Source organism: Musa acuminata, unplaced genomic scaffold (genome assembly GCF_036884655.1).
Source record: "Musa acuminata AAA Group cultivar baxijiao unplaced genomic scaffold, Cavendish_Baxijiao_AAA HiC_scaffold_1035, whole genome shotgun sequence".
Lineage (NCBI taxonomy): Eukaryota > Viridiplantae > Streptophyta > Magnoliopsida > Zingiberales > Musaceae > Musa > Musa acuminata.
Genome location: NW_027021249.1, coordinates 165,526 through 181,518, shown reverse-complemented (window position 1 = coordinate 181,518; position 15,993 = coordinate 165,526). Strand labels below are relative to the sequence as shown.

General features: G+C 37.2%; 2 protein-coding genes across 2 annotated transcripts; one reads left to right on the top strand and one right to left on the bottom strand.

The window, feature by feature from the left end:
- The first annotated feature begins 577 nt into the window (after positions 1–577).
- On the top strand, positions 578–5,138 carry LOC135665693 (RING-H2 finger protein ATL58-like). Its single transcript, XM_065177313.1, has 3 exons — positions 578–1,033; positions 1,120–1,205; positions 4,556–5,138. The coding sequence occupies exons 1-3, from the start codon at positions 779–781 to the stop codon at positions 4,941–4,943; spliced, it is 729 nt and encodes a 242-aa protein (XP_065033385.1). The 5' UTR covers positions 578–778; the 3' UTR covers positions 4,944–5,138.
- Positions 5,139–8,534: 3,396 nt separating this feature from the next.
- On the bottom strand, positions 8,535–15,986 carry LOC135665674 (uncharacterized; the record flags this gene model as incomplete). Its single annotated transcript, XM_065177280.1, has 5 exons — positions 8,535–9,192; positions 10,912–10,962; positions 12,515–12,720; positions 12,806–13,064; positions 15,816–15,986. Coding segments are annotated over 5 exons (978 nt in total), but the record flags the coding sequence as incomplete, so codon positions are not given.
- Positions 15,987–15,993: the final 7 nt, after the last annotated feature.

Below are 15,993 nucleotides of genomic sequence, written 5' to 3'. Positions count from 1 at the left end.
ATTTTTCTTGTTATATTTCCTACGATAATTTTAGGTAGTAATAAATCTTTAGGACTAATCCTAAGTCATATAGCCAAGCTGTAATTTAAGTTGCAAGAAGGCCATCTATGTTTCTTTTATGCATGTATTTGATTCCTCGGACATGCAATGGCCAACAGGCTTACTAGTAAATCAGTGGCTTGATCTACTTATTATATATATAGTATGTATATATGTACGAAATTTGATGTATATTAAACCATGCACATGTTAAAAGATTATTGAAAAGTTTTTCAATTACGGGATTCTTGAATGAGTTTTGTATTGTTTTTTATTATTAAAATAAAATATCATAAATTTATTCAAAAATATTATAATAACTGAGCCAGTTATATCTGAGGAAAATATTTTCAGAAAATCATATTATGTATATGTTTTGTGTAAATTAAGCATTTTTATCCGCCTCCCTAATTCCACGAAATTGCCATTGCTTGATGGGGCTCCAACCTATCGCTCCATAATGTTACCAAATAACACGCGTACTTTCGCCCGACGTGGCCTCAGAGGGTCCCACTCTTCACAGCATGCCCATCGACCCCACACATGTTGCCTCCCCTCCTCGCATCAGATCCATCTCTTGCCCATCCCCACAAGCGACGCCTTCCGCCCCTTCCATGAATCTAAGGACTCGATTTTTCCCCTAACAAAGTCGACCACAAACCCTAATGCCTGCCTCCTCCTCCTCTTTCTTGGGCTTTTCGAGGGCTTCATCTCTCAAAGATTTGGCTTCTGTTGGTGTATGAACTGTTCCTGGAGTTATTGCGTTTGGGGCTTCATCTTGGTGATGTCTTGTGGCTCCTCAGACCCACCCACATACTGTTCAGCTGCTTCCCCTGAGCTCAAGCTCTACCAGGCTTTCATCTTTTCCGTGCCAGTCTTCTTCACATTCATCCTGCTCCTCTTATTCTACTTGTCCTACTTGCGGCGGCGGCGAGCGCATTGGCAGTCCTTGAGGCTGAGAGCCTCCCAGCTGGGTAGAGGAGACGTGCCGAGAGTAAGTTCTTGTCTCGAGTATTGGACACCGAGGCATGTTTCCTGTTGATGTCAGTCTTTGATTACCGTTTGTTTATCCCCATCCAGAGTTCAGAATCGGGCATAAAAAAAGAAGTCAGAGAGATGCTTCCGGTCGTCGTTTTCAAGGAGAGCTTTTTGATCAGAGAGACACAGTGAGTTGCTCTTATAATGAACTTTGTGAATTCCCTCAATGTTTTATAGTACTGATTGCATGTTTTTTCCCTTTACTTTTTAGTTATACTTATTGCATATTGCTGCAAGATTTCTTTGCTATATGTGGGATCTCATCTGAGTGTACATTTGAAATTCTTTAACTTTTTGTTATAGTGACATCGCCACTTCAATTTAGATTGTGCGAGTTAGGTGTAGTTATATTTATTGATTCACTTTATGTTAATGGTTGTTGCTTAAATTTTTTATGTGCATTAGGTAACTTATTTTCTCAAAATCACACAGGTTCATATTTGGGCATGAATTAACTTGAATAGTTTCATAATAGATTATTCACGACACCTGATTTATATCTTCTGAATGTATGGATTAAATGAAACGAGTTCTCACTGGAAACTTCTGTCCTGGCTTGCTTGGGCCTTATATGTCAACAGCAGGGATCTTTGAATGTAAAGTCAGGCTAATTTTTATACACCCACTTTCTGCAATACCTATGCTGAAAATGAAGTACATTTATGTTTTATATGCATATGACATGAGGAAAAAATCATGAGCGATGGAACCAAAAGCCCTTAAGATGATTATTCTGCGTTTGATGTGAAAAAGGTTTATAATATTCATAGTGTTCCAACATTTGTATTTCTGCCTTGTAAACGAAGTTAATTTTAAGTTTGAGTAGAACAACATGTTTATTTTACTTGGACAATTAACAATCAGATGGTCCTTCACTTGGTTGGCATGTCTTTACCTTACTAGAAATGCCAATTCTAACTTTATATGTTGCCACATTACTTCTACAATTATGCTATTTGACCTGTTCGTTATGAAGGAACAGTTAGGGTGCAATAAGTTGTCTATGGAAAAATATTCACTATATTAATTGTCTATGGAAGTGAGATGTTGTGGTTGCCGAACTTGAAGTAGTTGCGCTTGACGTGGGATTCTCGATGTGACTATTTTTCTATATGGATGACCTCGAAGCAGCATGGAGACATAGAGAAACTATTGCTAGGGCATGTCCAACAAGGCTCTTTCGATGCTCAAGTAAAGACCGGCCCGACATGGGAAAAGAGTATGTTATGTAGTCTAATGTTCATGGCTTCCCTATAGAGGGGATCTTTTTTATAGTGCACTAGCCATAAGCATATATGCTTAGAGAAGATCTATTGTGTCAAGTTTGGTTGAGAAAATATTCCCTGTCGCAACCAGCCATAACAAGGTTTGACTGATTTGGGTTTCATGTGTCATCTCATAGTTGGTGTAAAAATTCACTGTACCAATTGACATACTCCATGTGGTAGATGGAGAGTGTTATTCATGGATTCTTGACTAAATTTTGGCTGAGGGTAGTTTGCTAATTTTAATTTTGAGTTTTTGATGATTTTCTTAGATAGATTAGGAGTAGAATTTGTTTAGATGATAGAGTTGGAGACTCATGTGACTATGAGTTGGAGGAGGATTAGATTTCTGATCCGGAAAAAGGGGTGGTCTGCATCCATATTCCTCATTGGACTGATAGATACCACTCGGTATGGTCCGGTTCGGGTAATATTTAGAACCATTCCTTGGTATACCTATCAAAGTTTTATTCTACAAGCAGCATTTTAGCAGTCCTTCCCAACTTAAGTAAAACCATACTTTTGGGCCTTCTGTATTATTGAGGATGTCATAGATAAGTAGGCACTCTATTGTGTAAAGTCTTTCAACAACACTATAAATTTTACACTGTTGATGATGCACTTCTTCAATCCTTCTAGGAGTGTACGATTGGTCAACTTGATTTGTCTGTTTGAACTCCTGTGCTTTGCATTGCTAAACTGAGTGTTGTTGTTGATTATGAGAACTTTTGGGACCCTCTCTTCAAATAATGATGTTTTTTCTATAAGAAGGCCTCGACCTGCGTCTCAGTATTGCTTACAAATGGTTCAACCTCGACCCATTGGCTATTAAATACTTGCATTGATTATGCTGGTATGAAGGGTCCGAGCAGGTCCACTCCCTACTGTGCCAAAGGTCAAGCACAGTTGGTAGGAGGTAACTCTACTGCCAACTAAATTGACATTGATGGTGTTTCTGCATGTAGGTCGATGTGTCCTTTAGTGTTGGCCAGTAATACATTTGTCGTAGCACTTTAGATGCTAAGATCTTCCCGCTGATATGTTCTATGCATATCCCTGCTATATAACACTTTTTCTGCTTCAGAGGGTCCGAGGCATGTCAAATATGACTGGTTAATTAACTTCGACATAGTTGACTGTTAACTAGACTAAATCAAGCAAGCTTCCCTCTGTAATCACTGAGATGCAACCGGATCAAGAGTCAACACACTAGTTTTTTTGTGCTCCACGATCTTGTACATCCAGCAGGGCTTGACAGCGATATTCAGTACTTTGGGAAGATCAACGCTTGGAATCGTCAATGTTTTTTTCAATATGTTGCCCCCAAAAGCCGGATATAATCATGAAGTCAACTTGGATAATGCATCTACCTTCATATTCTCTTTCCCGAAGCACTTGGATAATACTAACGTTTGTTAATCCACTAGTTATCTCCTTTTACTTTCTGGAGATATTTCATCATGACCGGATCACCATAAATTTGGATGGCTTGCCAATTCAATTAGATTTTTCTACACCAAACTGGCTACGGGTCTCGATCCTGGTTTCTCTTGTCCGACCAATTGGTCTGGTCTGGATTTGATAACAATTCTTTTTTGTTCTTTTATTCGGTGTTTGTTTTCTATGGTTTTTCTTGTTCTTTTCATATCTTTCCTTGTTTTTGTTTATAAGTGTGGGTTGACGTTCAGGGTTTGACCCAGCTACTCCTGGGTAGATCTCTTTTCATTATCTGGTCAAACATTTTCAGAATCTATCGATAATAGTAGAATTTTTCTATGTTCTACTTAAAACCAGTAAGCATATAGGAAACATAAGCGAGAATATTATGAAATATAGGAAATATTTGGGGAAAGAAAATTTGTATTTTCTTATTCTGTTAGTATCTACTGATGTTACAGGACATTTTGAACAAGGTGGATAATGTCTGTTTCAAGTTGTAAATCGCAGGGGGTTATGTACAAAAGATCCTCAACTGTTTTCTCTTTTTTTAACAAACTTTTTTATGGACAGGTTTATGAATTTTAGATGTATTAACTAAATAATCGATGTTAGTGCTGCTTATACATTACCAATGTTAGTTCGTGCAATTGACAATGCCAAAAGATCCTTATACAAAAATTGTTTCCTATACTTTTACAAGGTCAATTAGGAGTATGGTGTTGTTTCCTCTGCAGATGGATAAATCGGTTCTATTAACATTTTTGTTTTCGTAGATGCTCTGTGTGCTTGGGGGACTACCAGTCAGATGAACGCCTCCAGAGGATACCCCCATGTGGGCACACGTTTCATGTCGATTGCATTGATCACTGGCTTGCAACCAACACAACTTGTCCTCTCTGCCGAGTCTCGCTTCTTCCAGCTACCAAATCCACTGCTAGCGACTTCTCAGATCATGCAGTTGAAGTTGAACAAGGGAGCTTAGAAGAACAATCATCAGAGAGGCCAACCAATTCGGGATTTGTTAACTCCCAAATTGAAGCAGCTGAGGAGCAGAGAGATGGTGCTGATGACCTCATCTGTGTTAGAAGAGAAGCTCAACAACTTCGGCATGATGAGGAAGGATCGGTGTCGAACGTCATCAAAGCTGATGGCAGTGTTTGAGGTACGTCTTCAGTGTGTAAGTCCACTATGAAATGTATTTGAAATAATGGGGCATTTCCAAATGTATCAACCACCACAACTGCATGCTTTGAGTAGTGAATTATGATGTTACAAATTATATTTGTCACGATTGAAACAAGTTATGTTCCTGGGCTATATCGGCATTGTAGTTATTTAACTTGACATTGTTTTTTATTTTCTTGGGCTGATTGTCGACGTAGATTATTTTTCTTGGCTACACTTGTTCAGAGTTTTTGTTTCCATCTCTGTCCCTACCGCAGAAGATCTCTATTGTAATTTCGTTTTGTAAGCTACGTGCGGGTTGATTTTGTTAGGACGGATGGATTATACTTTTTATATGATCAATGTAGTGTTCATAAGATTCTACTTTATTAATGTTTTGAATATAGTAAATTGGTTTTTGTATATTATACTATTGTAATATGTTCACTTGTTAACTACTGGTGGTGTCAGGGAATTATATATATATATATATATATATATATATATATATATATATATATATATATATGTATATTCGTTACTGGTGAGATCTGAGAAAGATTTGAGGATATTTTTTGTCAAAAGTATTTCAGTGTTATCAATCACTAGCGGAATTTGTTAACCTCAAACAAGGAGGTTAATCGTTGGTGGATTATATCATAAAGTTTAAGAAATTATCTCGATTTGTACATCACATAGTTAGCATTAATGACAGGTTTCTATAAGGATTTCAAACAAAAATTAAAATTTTTTAGGATGTGAAGATGACAATAAATATCCCAAATATTTTCTATTCACCAACAGATTCTAGGAGCAAAAGAAAATGACACCCACGTCAAAGACACAAAAGGACCCACCCTGACTGTGAAAAACAAGTGGGAATATTTTAATGGTAAAAGATTATATTTTTGGTGTCAAAAATCAAGGTATTTAGTAAAGAACTGCACAACAATCTTATCAGAACAAAAAAGAGTACTGAGCAAAGTTTTTGTAATAACCAAGAGAGAAGTAGAGACTAGCTCATAAATAATCTTAGGTGAAATATTTATTTGTTATTTCCTTGCATGCATTAATTGATGTATTGTATAATTATTCCATCAACGGATAAAATGTATTCAAGTTAGGAATTTTCTTGGCCAATTCAAAATATCGATAAAGAATTAATTATAGATATGATAATATTAAATATATAAGATTTTGATGTTATATTGGGCACAAACTGATTGTCTAAAATATTGATTGTAATAAGAAGGAGATAGTATTTTAATCTCTTTTATCTCAATAATAAGGAGACTCTTAAATGGTAGATGCATAGGATATCTGATAAATTTGATTGACACCAGTGTGGAATCGAAAGTCAAGCCAGAAGTTGTGTCGGTTGCGAGTGAATTCCTTCAAGTATTTCCAGAGGACTTTTCTGGACTGTCACCCGGTAGGGAAATTGAGTTTGTCATAGACTTAATGTCATACATTGAACCTGTTTCCAAAGCATCTTAAAAATACAATTGTATGAGCTCCTTGGGGCTCATTCATCCTAGTTTTTCACCGTAAGGAGCATTAGTCCTATTTGTAAAGAAAAAGAATGGGCATAATGTAATTGTGCATAGATTATAGGGAGTTGAATAAGGGGATTATTAAGAACAAATATCAACTCCCCAAAATTGATGACTTATTTGATCAATTATAATGTGCATCAGCGTTTTTCAAAATTGATTTGAGAGTATGGTATAATCAATTGAAAATCAAAGAGGACATTTCCAAGATTGCTTTTTGGACTAGATATGAGCATTTTGAATTCCTAATTATGCCATTTGATCTAACAAATATACCAATCCATAGACATATTTTTGATAATTTTTATTCAATTAATAAGAAAAAATATTAAATTTGAATCAATTGAGGCTTATGAAAATAGTTTCTAAGAACTAAAAAGATATTGATTTCAACACCAATTCTTATTGTACCATTTGGGTTAGGAGAATTTATGATATTAGAGCTTAGGTTAGGAGTCCAGTAGACTATTTGCATATGCACTTCTAAGTTTTAATAGTTGAATTGCATTGATTATTATTATTATTATTATATATATATATATATATATATATATATATATAATCAACATGAAATGTAAATATCTATATTAATATGATTTTATACAATACAATTTTGGACTATTTCTCTGAAAATATTTTCCTTTTTGAGGCTCTTCTTAGAACATCCCTTCAATTTTTAGTTTTCTTATTTGATACTTTATATAATACTCGTAATATCCTCACTATTGTTCATCACTTTTGCCTTGCCACGAGAACTCGATGCCCTGGCACTCTCCCTATCATCACTTGTTGACACGCTATATCCCTATAGAGGCGACTTTGGGCTCGCCCTCCTTTTTCCCTTTCTCTTCTCTATTATCGTTGCAACTTCTTTGTCATCCCCAATCATCTATGAGATAATTTTGTTGAGCCTCATCATTCATAACCTCTTCCTTTCTCATTCCAACAGAGCCATCATACGCATCGCAAACGTCAACAATTTCTCATTACCCTTTCACTCTGAGTCAAAGCGATAGTATCAATGAAAGCTCAGGATAATAATCACAAGACGAGGAAGTTCACAATGGGACCTCACGATATGTCAAAGATGATAACCGATAACGAGAATAGTTAACGTTGAGGATAGAGACTTCATGGATTGTAGGACTAAGGCTATGCACCGAGGAACTTCACGATAAGACGAAGGTGGCCACTGTAGAGCGAAGATGGTATAGGCGACGAGCAATGGGTAAGACGAGGGGTATTACGAGTATTGTAAGAAATATTGGGCACCAAATTGAAAAACTAAAAACTATGATACTTTTTTTTAAAATCCAAAAATAGAATTTTTATTTCAGGAAAATTGTCCCACAATTTTTTGCTTGCTTATTTTGACCTTTGGTAACCATTTGAATATCTTAAGAGTGATTTCCGAGGGGGGGAAAAAAAATCCCACATTTGTGGATTTTGCAGGATCAAACTACCTTTTCTCATTTTGTTTAGAGAGAGCTCCTCCCCTTACAGAATGATTTGGCTAAAGAATCTATCCAATCTAGGTGGATTTTGGTGAGAAACTCATGTCTTTTCTAATATTGAGGGCCCTTTAATGAGTTTGTGATGGGAGGGAATTTCTACAAGCGAAATAAAAGATAAGAGGGATTTATCCGAGAAAACCCACAAATGATTCGCTTTAACTATGCTTCATCATGAGTTTGCGACTAAATCAAGAGCATTCAGATGTCTTTAGGGCAGCATTTGCCTCAGGCTGATATGTGGTCATTAGTGGCGTACAATGATCATAACTTCAAGCTTTAAACTCAGGATCTTTCTTGATAATGTCATGTTTCCTCACCTTCTGGAAACTGATTTCGGACAATGACAAACCTGTTCTAATAAATTGTGGACTCTAATGCTTGTGGCAGCCGCAAAGTGACACTGAATATGTATATAGGGTTCATAGGGATTTTGATGATAGAAGCACGTCATGAACAATACAATAATATTTCATTGCAAACAAGAATATAATTGCAAATTACGTGATGAACAACACAAAAAGTACTATGAAACACTCCTAATTCCAGCTTATTATATTTACACTTACCAGATGCATATTACCTTTACATAACCTCGCAGAATTCTGTGAGGAAAAAGATTAAATAATGTTATATATGAGAAAGGTGATTACATGTACATTCATGAAAAAAAAAGGAATGAAATAAATGAATTTTAGAATGAAGATACTATACAACAGACTCCTATGTGTTTCATTCCAGCTCGATGCTCCATGTGTTCACTCCCAGAGCATCGTAATGACCTCTTAGCATATCATATTAGCAGCTGCACTAATGTTAGTGGGGACAACAGAAATGGATGACAAAGAAGTGAGAACACGAGAAGCTAAAGCTGTTTCACAAGTGCACTCGTCAAAGGAAGAATTCTGGAAAGGACCACATGATGAACTTTGCAAATATGTCGGTCTCAAGAAACTCTATGTGTGCTGCTCGCCCGATGATTGTATTCAAGTTCCTCACTTGAGAAGATGTGTCAAAATTCACATCACACCGCATGAATACTCTCCGTTCAGATGAAGGAGCACGGATTTGATCCAAGCAATTGTTGAGCATGTCCATGAAGATGTGAGACTTCTTTGACTGATCCCAAGACGATGCCTGGCACAGTTCAATTCTGGCAGAATGGTAAGGAACGTAACCATCCTGGAAAAAAAAAAAAGGAAACCAATTAAAAGAACTACTACAGCAATCATTTGTTTTGCATGTGAATAAACATCAAGTGTCAACAGATACAAGTTGAGAGGTGAAGCAGGATGACCTAGAATAAATGATAAATAGCAAGTTTCTTCATGTTTGATATTTTGCTACAAAAAGAAATTCGGCACTATGGAGGGTTAAAGATCAATGTATTCAGAAAGGCTCATAATCTGTTAATAGGTATCACAAAAGCACATGCTAACATTTTCAAATTCTGCCACTTAGATTATAAAACTATGTTTGCAGAGTTTGCAACAAGCCACTAACTATTTTTTCCCAAAGCCACTTATATATCATGTTAGACTTCAATCGGGCACTCATTTGTAAACATACTAGTTTAGTCCTAATGAAAGTGGCAGAAGATTTGAAAAGAGGAAGAGATTTGAGTTTGCTTTATAGGGACAGAGTAGGTCTACCATTATTAGTTTGGGATTGAGCATTATGGGAGTGGTTCAAATTTATCAAACTAATGAGTCAGTTATCGTACGAAAAGGAGTTGTTACAATTGATAAATATGTCTAGTACTATGCATGACCCAAATAGGAAAGGATTAGGAGCAACCCTTGGGCAATGCATGACGTGCATTATACTGAAATATAATTTTGGGCTATGGTTTCAGCTTTTATTAGATGTCAAGCCACAAGAGGAGAATCAGATCCATATTGGAAGTGGGTGCAGATTTGAGTTGGTTTATAAGACTAGAGTGGGTCTACCATATTATCAACATGAGCCCAAAAATTTTAAGCTGTTGGTTCAGACTTATCAAATAAATAGGTCAGCTATCCTATCGACTCAACTCGTGACATCTTTTATGAGCATGCACTTGTAGACGTAAGATAAAAGCAATCAGAAAGTTGTCCGATAGAATTCTGTCAATAAAATACATTATCACACATAATAATCCTAGACTAGATGTAATGATCGTGCTGTTGAAAACCCTAGTCTGAGAAAAAAAAGCTAGAGGAAACATTTTTTTGATGCAGTGAAAAATGGAGCCTTAGCTGAAAAACAAAATAAATGCCATTAAAAAAGAAAACAGCATCTGTTTAACAAATATGAATCTAGGCATAAGCTACTTATTTAAATGATTTGTACTCCTTGTTTGTCAATACAGCAGAAATAACACAAATACAAGCAGAAAACAAAATCAAAATAAGACAATGTAGCCAAATGCAGAACTTGAAAGTTGCTTATTTTTTCGGCCATCAGGGGTTAAAGGAGCCAAATTTTGATCAGGTCACCTTTTCTCAAGAAAAAGAAAAGGAGAAAAAACAAAAGAAAGTGTTTAGTGGTTTGCTTGGAAGAGCAAATTTAGATGTTCGGTAACACCATTTATCTAAAAAATCATCAAAATATACCAATATACGGTTCTAGGGGCCAATCATATAGAATGGTCTTAAAATTCAATTAAATGCACCCACTCTAACAATGTACATTTAAGCATGACACAGTGGTTATGATAAAAGTGAAAGACCAAAACATTTTCATTACTGTGGGAGAAAGCACAATAGATCATAGGACCAAGATAAGGTTCAAGAATGGCACAAAAAATTGTAGTGTTATGTGCATTTGGAATGAACCTATGAAAGTATTAGTTTCCTTTTTTTCACAGGCTGCCAGTTTAATTTTAGTACATACAGGAAAGAACTTTACAGAATATAGTACCTGTGGGGAAGATACCAGGATAATGTTTTTGAAATTTTCCAATGTCTTCTGCTGAAAAATGACAAGATAACATATAAGAAATTACATACAAGCAAGATTCTAAAGACTTGTTTTATTCTGGTTTCAACAAACTTGCTGGATTGGTACAAAGGTACTAAGCAGTTTACCATCATGAACAGCCTAACAATGATGAAATATAAAATAAAATAAAGGTATATCGAGTCGTACAAAGTGTATTTCACCAGTGCTTGATTGGGGTAAGTCAACACCAGATGGTAAGTAACTATTCAAACAATATTTTAAAGTTGGAATAGTACAACTCACGAACCAGAGAAAAACGATCTTGAAATGAAGCAGTACAAAAGATCTTAACAAAGATTTCTACAACATTCTTCTCATGTTCCTTCGGATAAGCAGGAAATCCATTTCACAACAAATATCTACAGTTCTACACTATTATATAACTCACCTGTCCTTTAGTGAAGCTTTTAGTGTGGACTTCAAATGTTGTTGTCATCACTGCAAATCTGAGGCATGCATCATGGTAGTATTCTTTAATTTTTTTAGGTTGCTAACATGGGAAGAGATGCTCAAAACAAGTGCTGCATGCTAACATGTTCATTTTTCCAGCAAAAAGGGAGAGACAATTATGTCTAGACTCTCTCTCTTCACTCTTACTACATCTAAATTCTAACATACTTTGGTTGCACGGCAGAGAACTATAAATTATAGAGAGTTAGAAACTATGGAGCAGATCACCACTAGTTTCAACCAGCAATCACAAACTGGCAAACAAATTACACTCATCTGTTTATACTAGTCAAGTTTATAATGGTGATGAAAATATAAACTAAAACGGGTAGAAAAGATACAGTGGAATAGTGAAAACCGAGTTTTCATTGCAAAGTTGTAGCAAGGGCCACAGTTTCTGTAGAAGATAGTGTATATCTATTAGTTTCTTTTATTATCTGATGGATAACAATTGCTGAATATAGTAATAATGACAAATAATTGCTCAAGGTTTAGTTTTTGATAAAAATATGTTATCTATAATTCTTAAATATTCATAATTTAAAAAAGGAAAAGTTACTTATAGGTCCCTCCGAGGCCAGTAATTGTCTTTAACTTCTAAAAATATGTCTAGCATATAAATCCCAGCAAACCCAGAAGACTTGCATATATGCCATTTTAGTTAATCTTCATCAGCTGTCTGTCTGTCATCATGTGACTGTTCAATTAAGGACTTCAAAATTTTAATCGTCATTAGGACTCTTTAAAAAATCACTTAGTTGACACTAATGATGATATAAATATTAAAAAAATTAGGTTTTTGTATTTTTTTTTTTTTTAACTAAAGATAGCTACTGATAACAATAATTAGTATCTGAAATTTTTGGATGGATGTTAAAGGAACGGGTTTATATGGAGGATCTCAATATTTGGACATATATGCTACACTAAATTTGTAGGTACAAATATACTACTTCCTAACACTGAAAGGATAGATATGTAAACCCCCTAAAATTTAAAGCCTATCTAGTCTGACTTAGTATATTATGTGTAGCAATTCCTGCAAATATTAAAATATTTAGTTCTTTATTACCTTACAGAGCTTGTAAAAGAATGTATTCTGAAGATCTGGATCATCAGTAGAAGTAAGTTGATTAATGCACTGAGCTCCTTTGAGTTTCTTCAAAAGCCACAATCCTGAATTGAACAAAGAGTTTGAGCTGTACCAATACCCTAAATGTGGCCCTGATATTGACATATATGTATACAAGTGCTTCAAGAAAGGTCCCATTACACTCTCTGCAAAATAGTACATGCTACACAGATATCAGAAAAAGACATATTCAAGTAAATAATCATGACTCCTCGAGTAAATAATCATTACCTGTTAAGGCACTCCTGATGATGATGTTTCCAATAGAATGCCCAACAAAACTAAGCTTTGTGACTTTACAGCCTCCATATCTTGAAAGCTTATCCATTTTCTTCCTAAGGAAGGCAACCACTTCCAAAGCCAACCTTCGACCCATTTCTCTAAAATCTCCTGTTGTCTTTTCTTCATTAGCTTCTGACATGAGACATTCAGCTCCAGGATCTATCAAAAGCCATTGATTCCGAACAAGTCGTAAATCAAGATGGTGCCCCTATTATGGCAAAGAACGATGTACAGAGTCAACAAAGCCACAATCTACAAGGTTAATCAATCAATACAAAAAGTTTCTATGTCACTTAGAAATTCACTTTGCAAATAAAACCCTTAAAAATTGCCATTTTGTAGATACAAAGACATAGATACCATGTGATACAGTTTGATCAAGGGTAATTTAAAGATTGTGAATAACAAACTAGAATATTAGAACATATAGAATTTAATGTAATTTTTGTTTCATTGTAGGTGGAATTCCTTGTGCTTCATGGCTTTCATCTCCATTTCCATAATGAACCAGGATTAAGAAATATAACATCTTGATAAGTCAACATTTGGTCGATTCACCATTGGTGCAGCCCGTAGGCTCATAAGGAATTATCCGCTTTGGGCGATGGGCATACCCGCATAGTTTTGTCCTTTCGGAGCTCGTGAGCTCTAAAAGGCGCCTCTGAGGGTAAGGGTGACCAGGCAGACTTATGAGCCATTGGTTCCCCTACTCCTCAAACAATGTAGGACTAAATGTTCTTATTAGTGCTCTCTCCCATAGGGGAGCGAAGAGCTTAGGGCCCTCCTTCTGGTGTCAATCTGATAAGTCAATATTCGGTCGGTCCGCCATTGGTGCGACCCCGTAGGCGCGCGAGGAATTGTTCACTTTGGGCGATGGGCATACCCACACGGTTTTGCCCTTTCGGAGCTTATAAGCTCCAAAAGGCGCTTATGAGGGTAAGGGTGACCCGACAAATTTATGAGCCCTTGGTTCCCTTACTCAACCAATGTGGGACTAAATGTCTTTATCAATTCTCCTTCTTGTAGGGGAGCGAAAGGCCCAGGGCCCTCCTTCTAGCACCAATCTGGAAAGTCAACATTTGGTCGATCTGCTATTAGTGCGGCCCGTAGGCTCACGAGAAATTGTTCGCTTTGGACAATGGATGTACCCGTACAGTTTTATCCTTTCGGAGCTCGTAAGCTCTAAAAGGCGCCTTTGAGGGTAAGGGTGACTCGGCAGACTTATGAGCCCTTGGTTCCCCTACTTCTCAACCAATGCGAGACTAAATGTCCTTATTAATGCTTCCTCCCGTACGGGAGCCAAGGGCCCAAGGCCCTCCTTCTAACGCCAATATGATAAGTCAACATTTGGTCGGTCCGCCACTGGTGCGGCCCGTAGGCTCACGAGGAATTGTCCACTTTGGGCGATGGGCGTGTCTGTACAGTTTTGCCATTTCGAAGCTCGTGTGCTCCAAATGGCGCCTCTGAGGGTAAGGGAGACCCGACGAACTTATGAGCCCTTAGTTTCCCTAGTCCTCAATCAATGTGAGACTAAATGTTCTTATCAATGTTCCCTCTCGTAGGGGAGCTAAGGGCCCAGAGCCCTCCTTTTAGCCCCAATTTGATAAGTCAACATTTGATCGGTCCGCCATTGGTGTGACTTGTAGGCTCACGAGGAATTGTCCGCTTTGGGCAGTGGGCGTACCCGCACGATTTTGCCCTTTTGGAGTTTGTGAGCATCAAAATGCACCTTTGAGGGTAAGAGTGAATCGGCAGACTTATGAGCCCTTGGTTCCCCTACTCCTCAACCAATATGGGACTAAAACATGGTTTACAATACCATACCATATCGCTCGATACGAGTGGTACGTACTGGTCTGATAAAGGACCGGTATAGGCAGTATACTGGTACACTTTAGTGTACCATGTGTTGGTGTGCTTGGTAAAGCTCGGTACGTACCGTACCGTAGATGATCAATACACCGATACAGTACGGTATTTAGAACCTTTGACTAAATGTCCTTATCAGTGCTCCTTCCAGTATGGGAACCAATGACTCATTTAGTCTCACATTGGTTGAGGAGTAGGGGAACCAAGGGCTCATAAGTCCGTCGGGTCACCCTTACCCTCAGAGGGGCCTTTTGGAGCTCACGAACCCCGAAAGGGCAAAACCATACGGCACCGCCCAAAGTGGCCAATTCCTCGCGAGCCTACAAGTTGCACCAATGGCGGACCAACCAAATATTGACTTATTAAATTGGCACTAGAAAGAGGGCCCTGGGCCCTTAGCTCCCCTACGGGAGGGAGCACCAATAAGGACATTTAGTATCACATTGGTTAAGGAGTAGGGGAACCAAGAGCTCATAAGTCCACTGGATCACCCTTACCCTCAGAAGCGCCTTTTGGAGCTCACAAGCTCTAGAAGGGCAAAACCATGTAGGTACACCTATCGCCCAAAGCAGAGAATTCCTCGCGAGCTTACGGGCCGCACTAGTGGCGAACCGACCAAATGTTGACTTATCACATCTTAATATGTTTGTCTTCCATAAGTAAGAAACTGAGTTACAATAACTTCTACATTAGGATAACTAAAGTATATCATCTTAATATATTAGGATAACTTTCATCAGTAATCACCAATTGGACACTGACAAACAGGAATCGTGGATGGGCAAGGAAATTGGTAATATCAATTAAAAATACTTCTAAACTACTATTTCTTGTGCCTTTCATATAATAGTTAGCCGAAAAAGTAGTTCTTCAGGCAAACAACATCCGAAGAGTGTTCAAATGTGAGTTCTTCGATACCACAAATTTCAGTGGTAAAAGTGTTCTGCAAAAAAACCTATAAACGAGATTGTTGGCTATATTAATTCAAAAGTGATTCTAAGTTTTCATATTGGACAGAAATAATACTTGTGACCTATTACATTCTTTTCACAGTGAAACAACAAAACTGCCAGTGCGATTGGGGACACACCTGAAATCCATGCACAAACACAACTGCTCGTAGTACACGACAATTTCTTTTGGGTCCCAAACTGAATTTGGGTACAACATTTTTACCAGGGCCAGTAGGTATTGCAGCATCATTTGGATCCGGACTATGCGAGGATGAATTGTTAGGAAGATCAATGACATGTTGTTCTACTAGAACA

Bases quoted from the DNA above. Each gene is read 5' to 3' on its own strand.
- LOC135665693 (XM_065177313.1), top strand. From the start codon at position 779: ATGAACTGTTCCTGGAGTTATTGCGTTTGGGGCTTCATCTTGGTGATG. The intron at 1,034-1,119 runs GTAAGTTCTTGT...ATCCCCATCCAG, and splicing joins GTAGAGGAGACGTGCCGAGA to AGTTCAGAATCGGGCATAAA. The intron at 1,206-4,555 runs GTGAGTTGCTCT...TTGTTTTCGTAG, and splicing joins TTTTTGATCAGAGAGACACA to ATGCTCTGTGTGCTTGGGGG.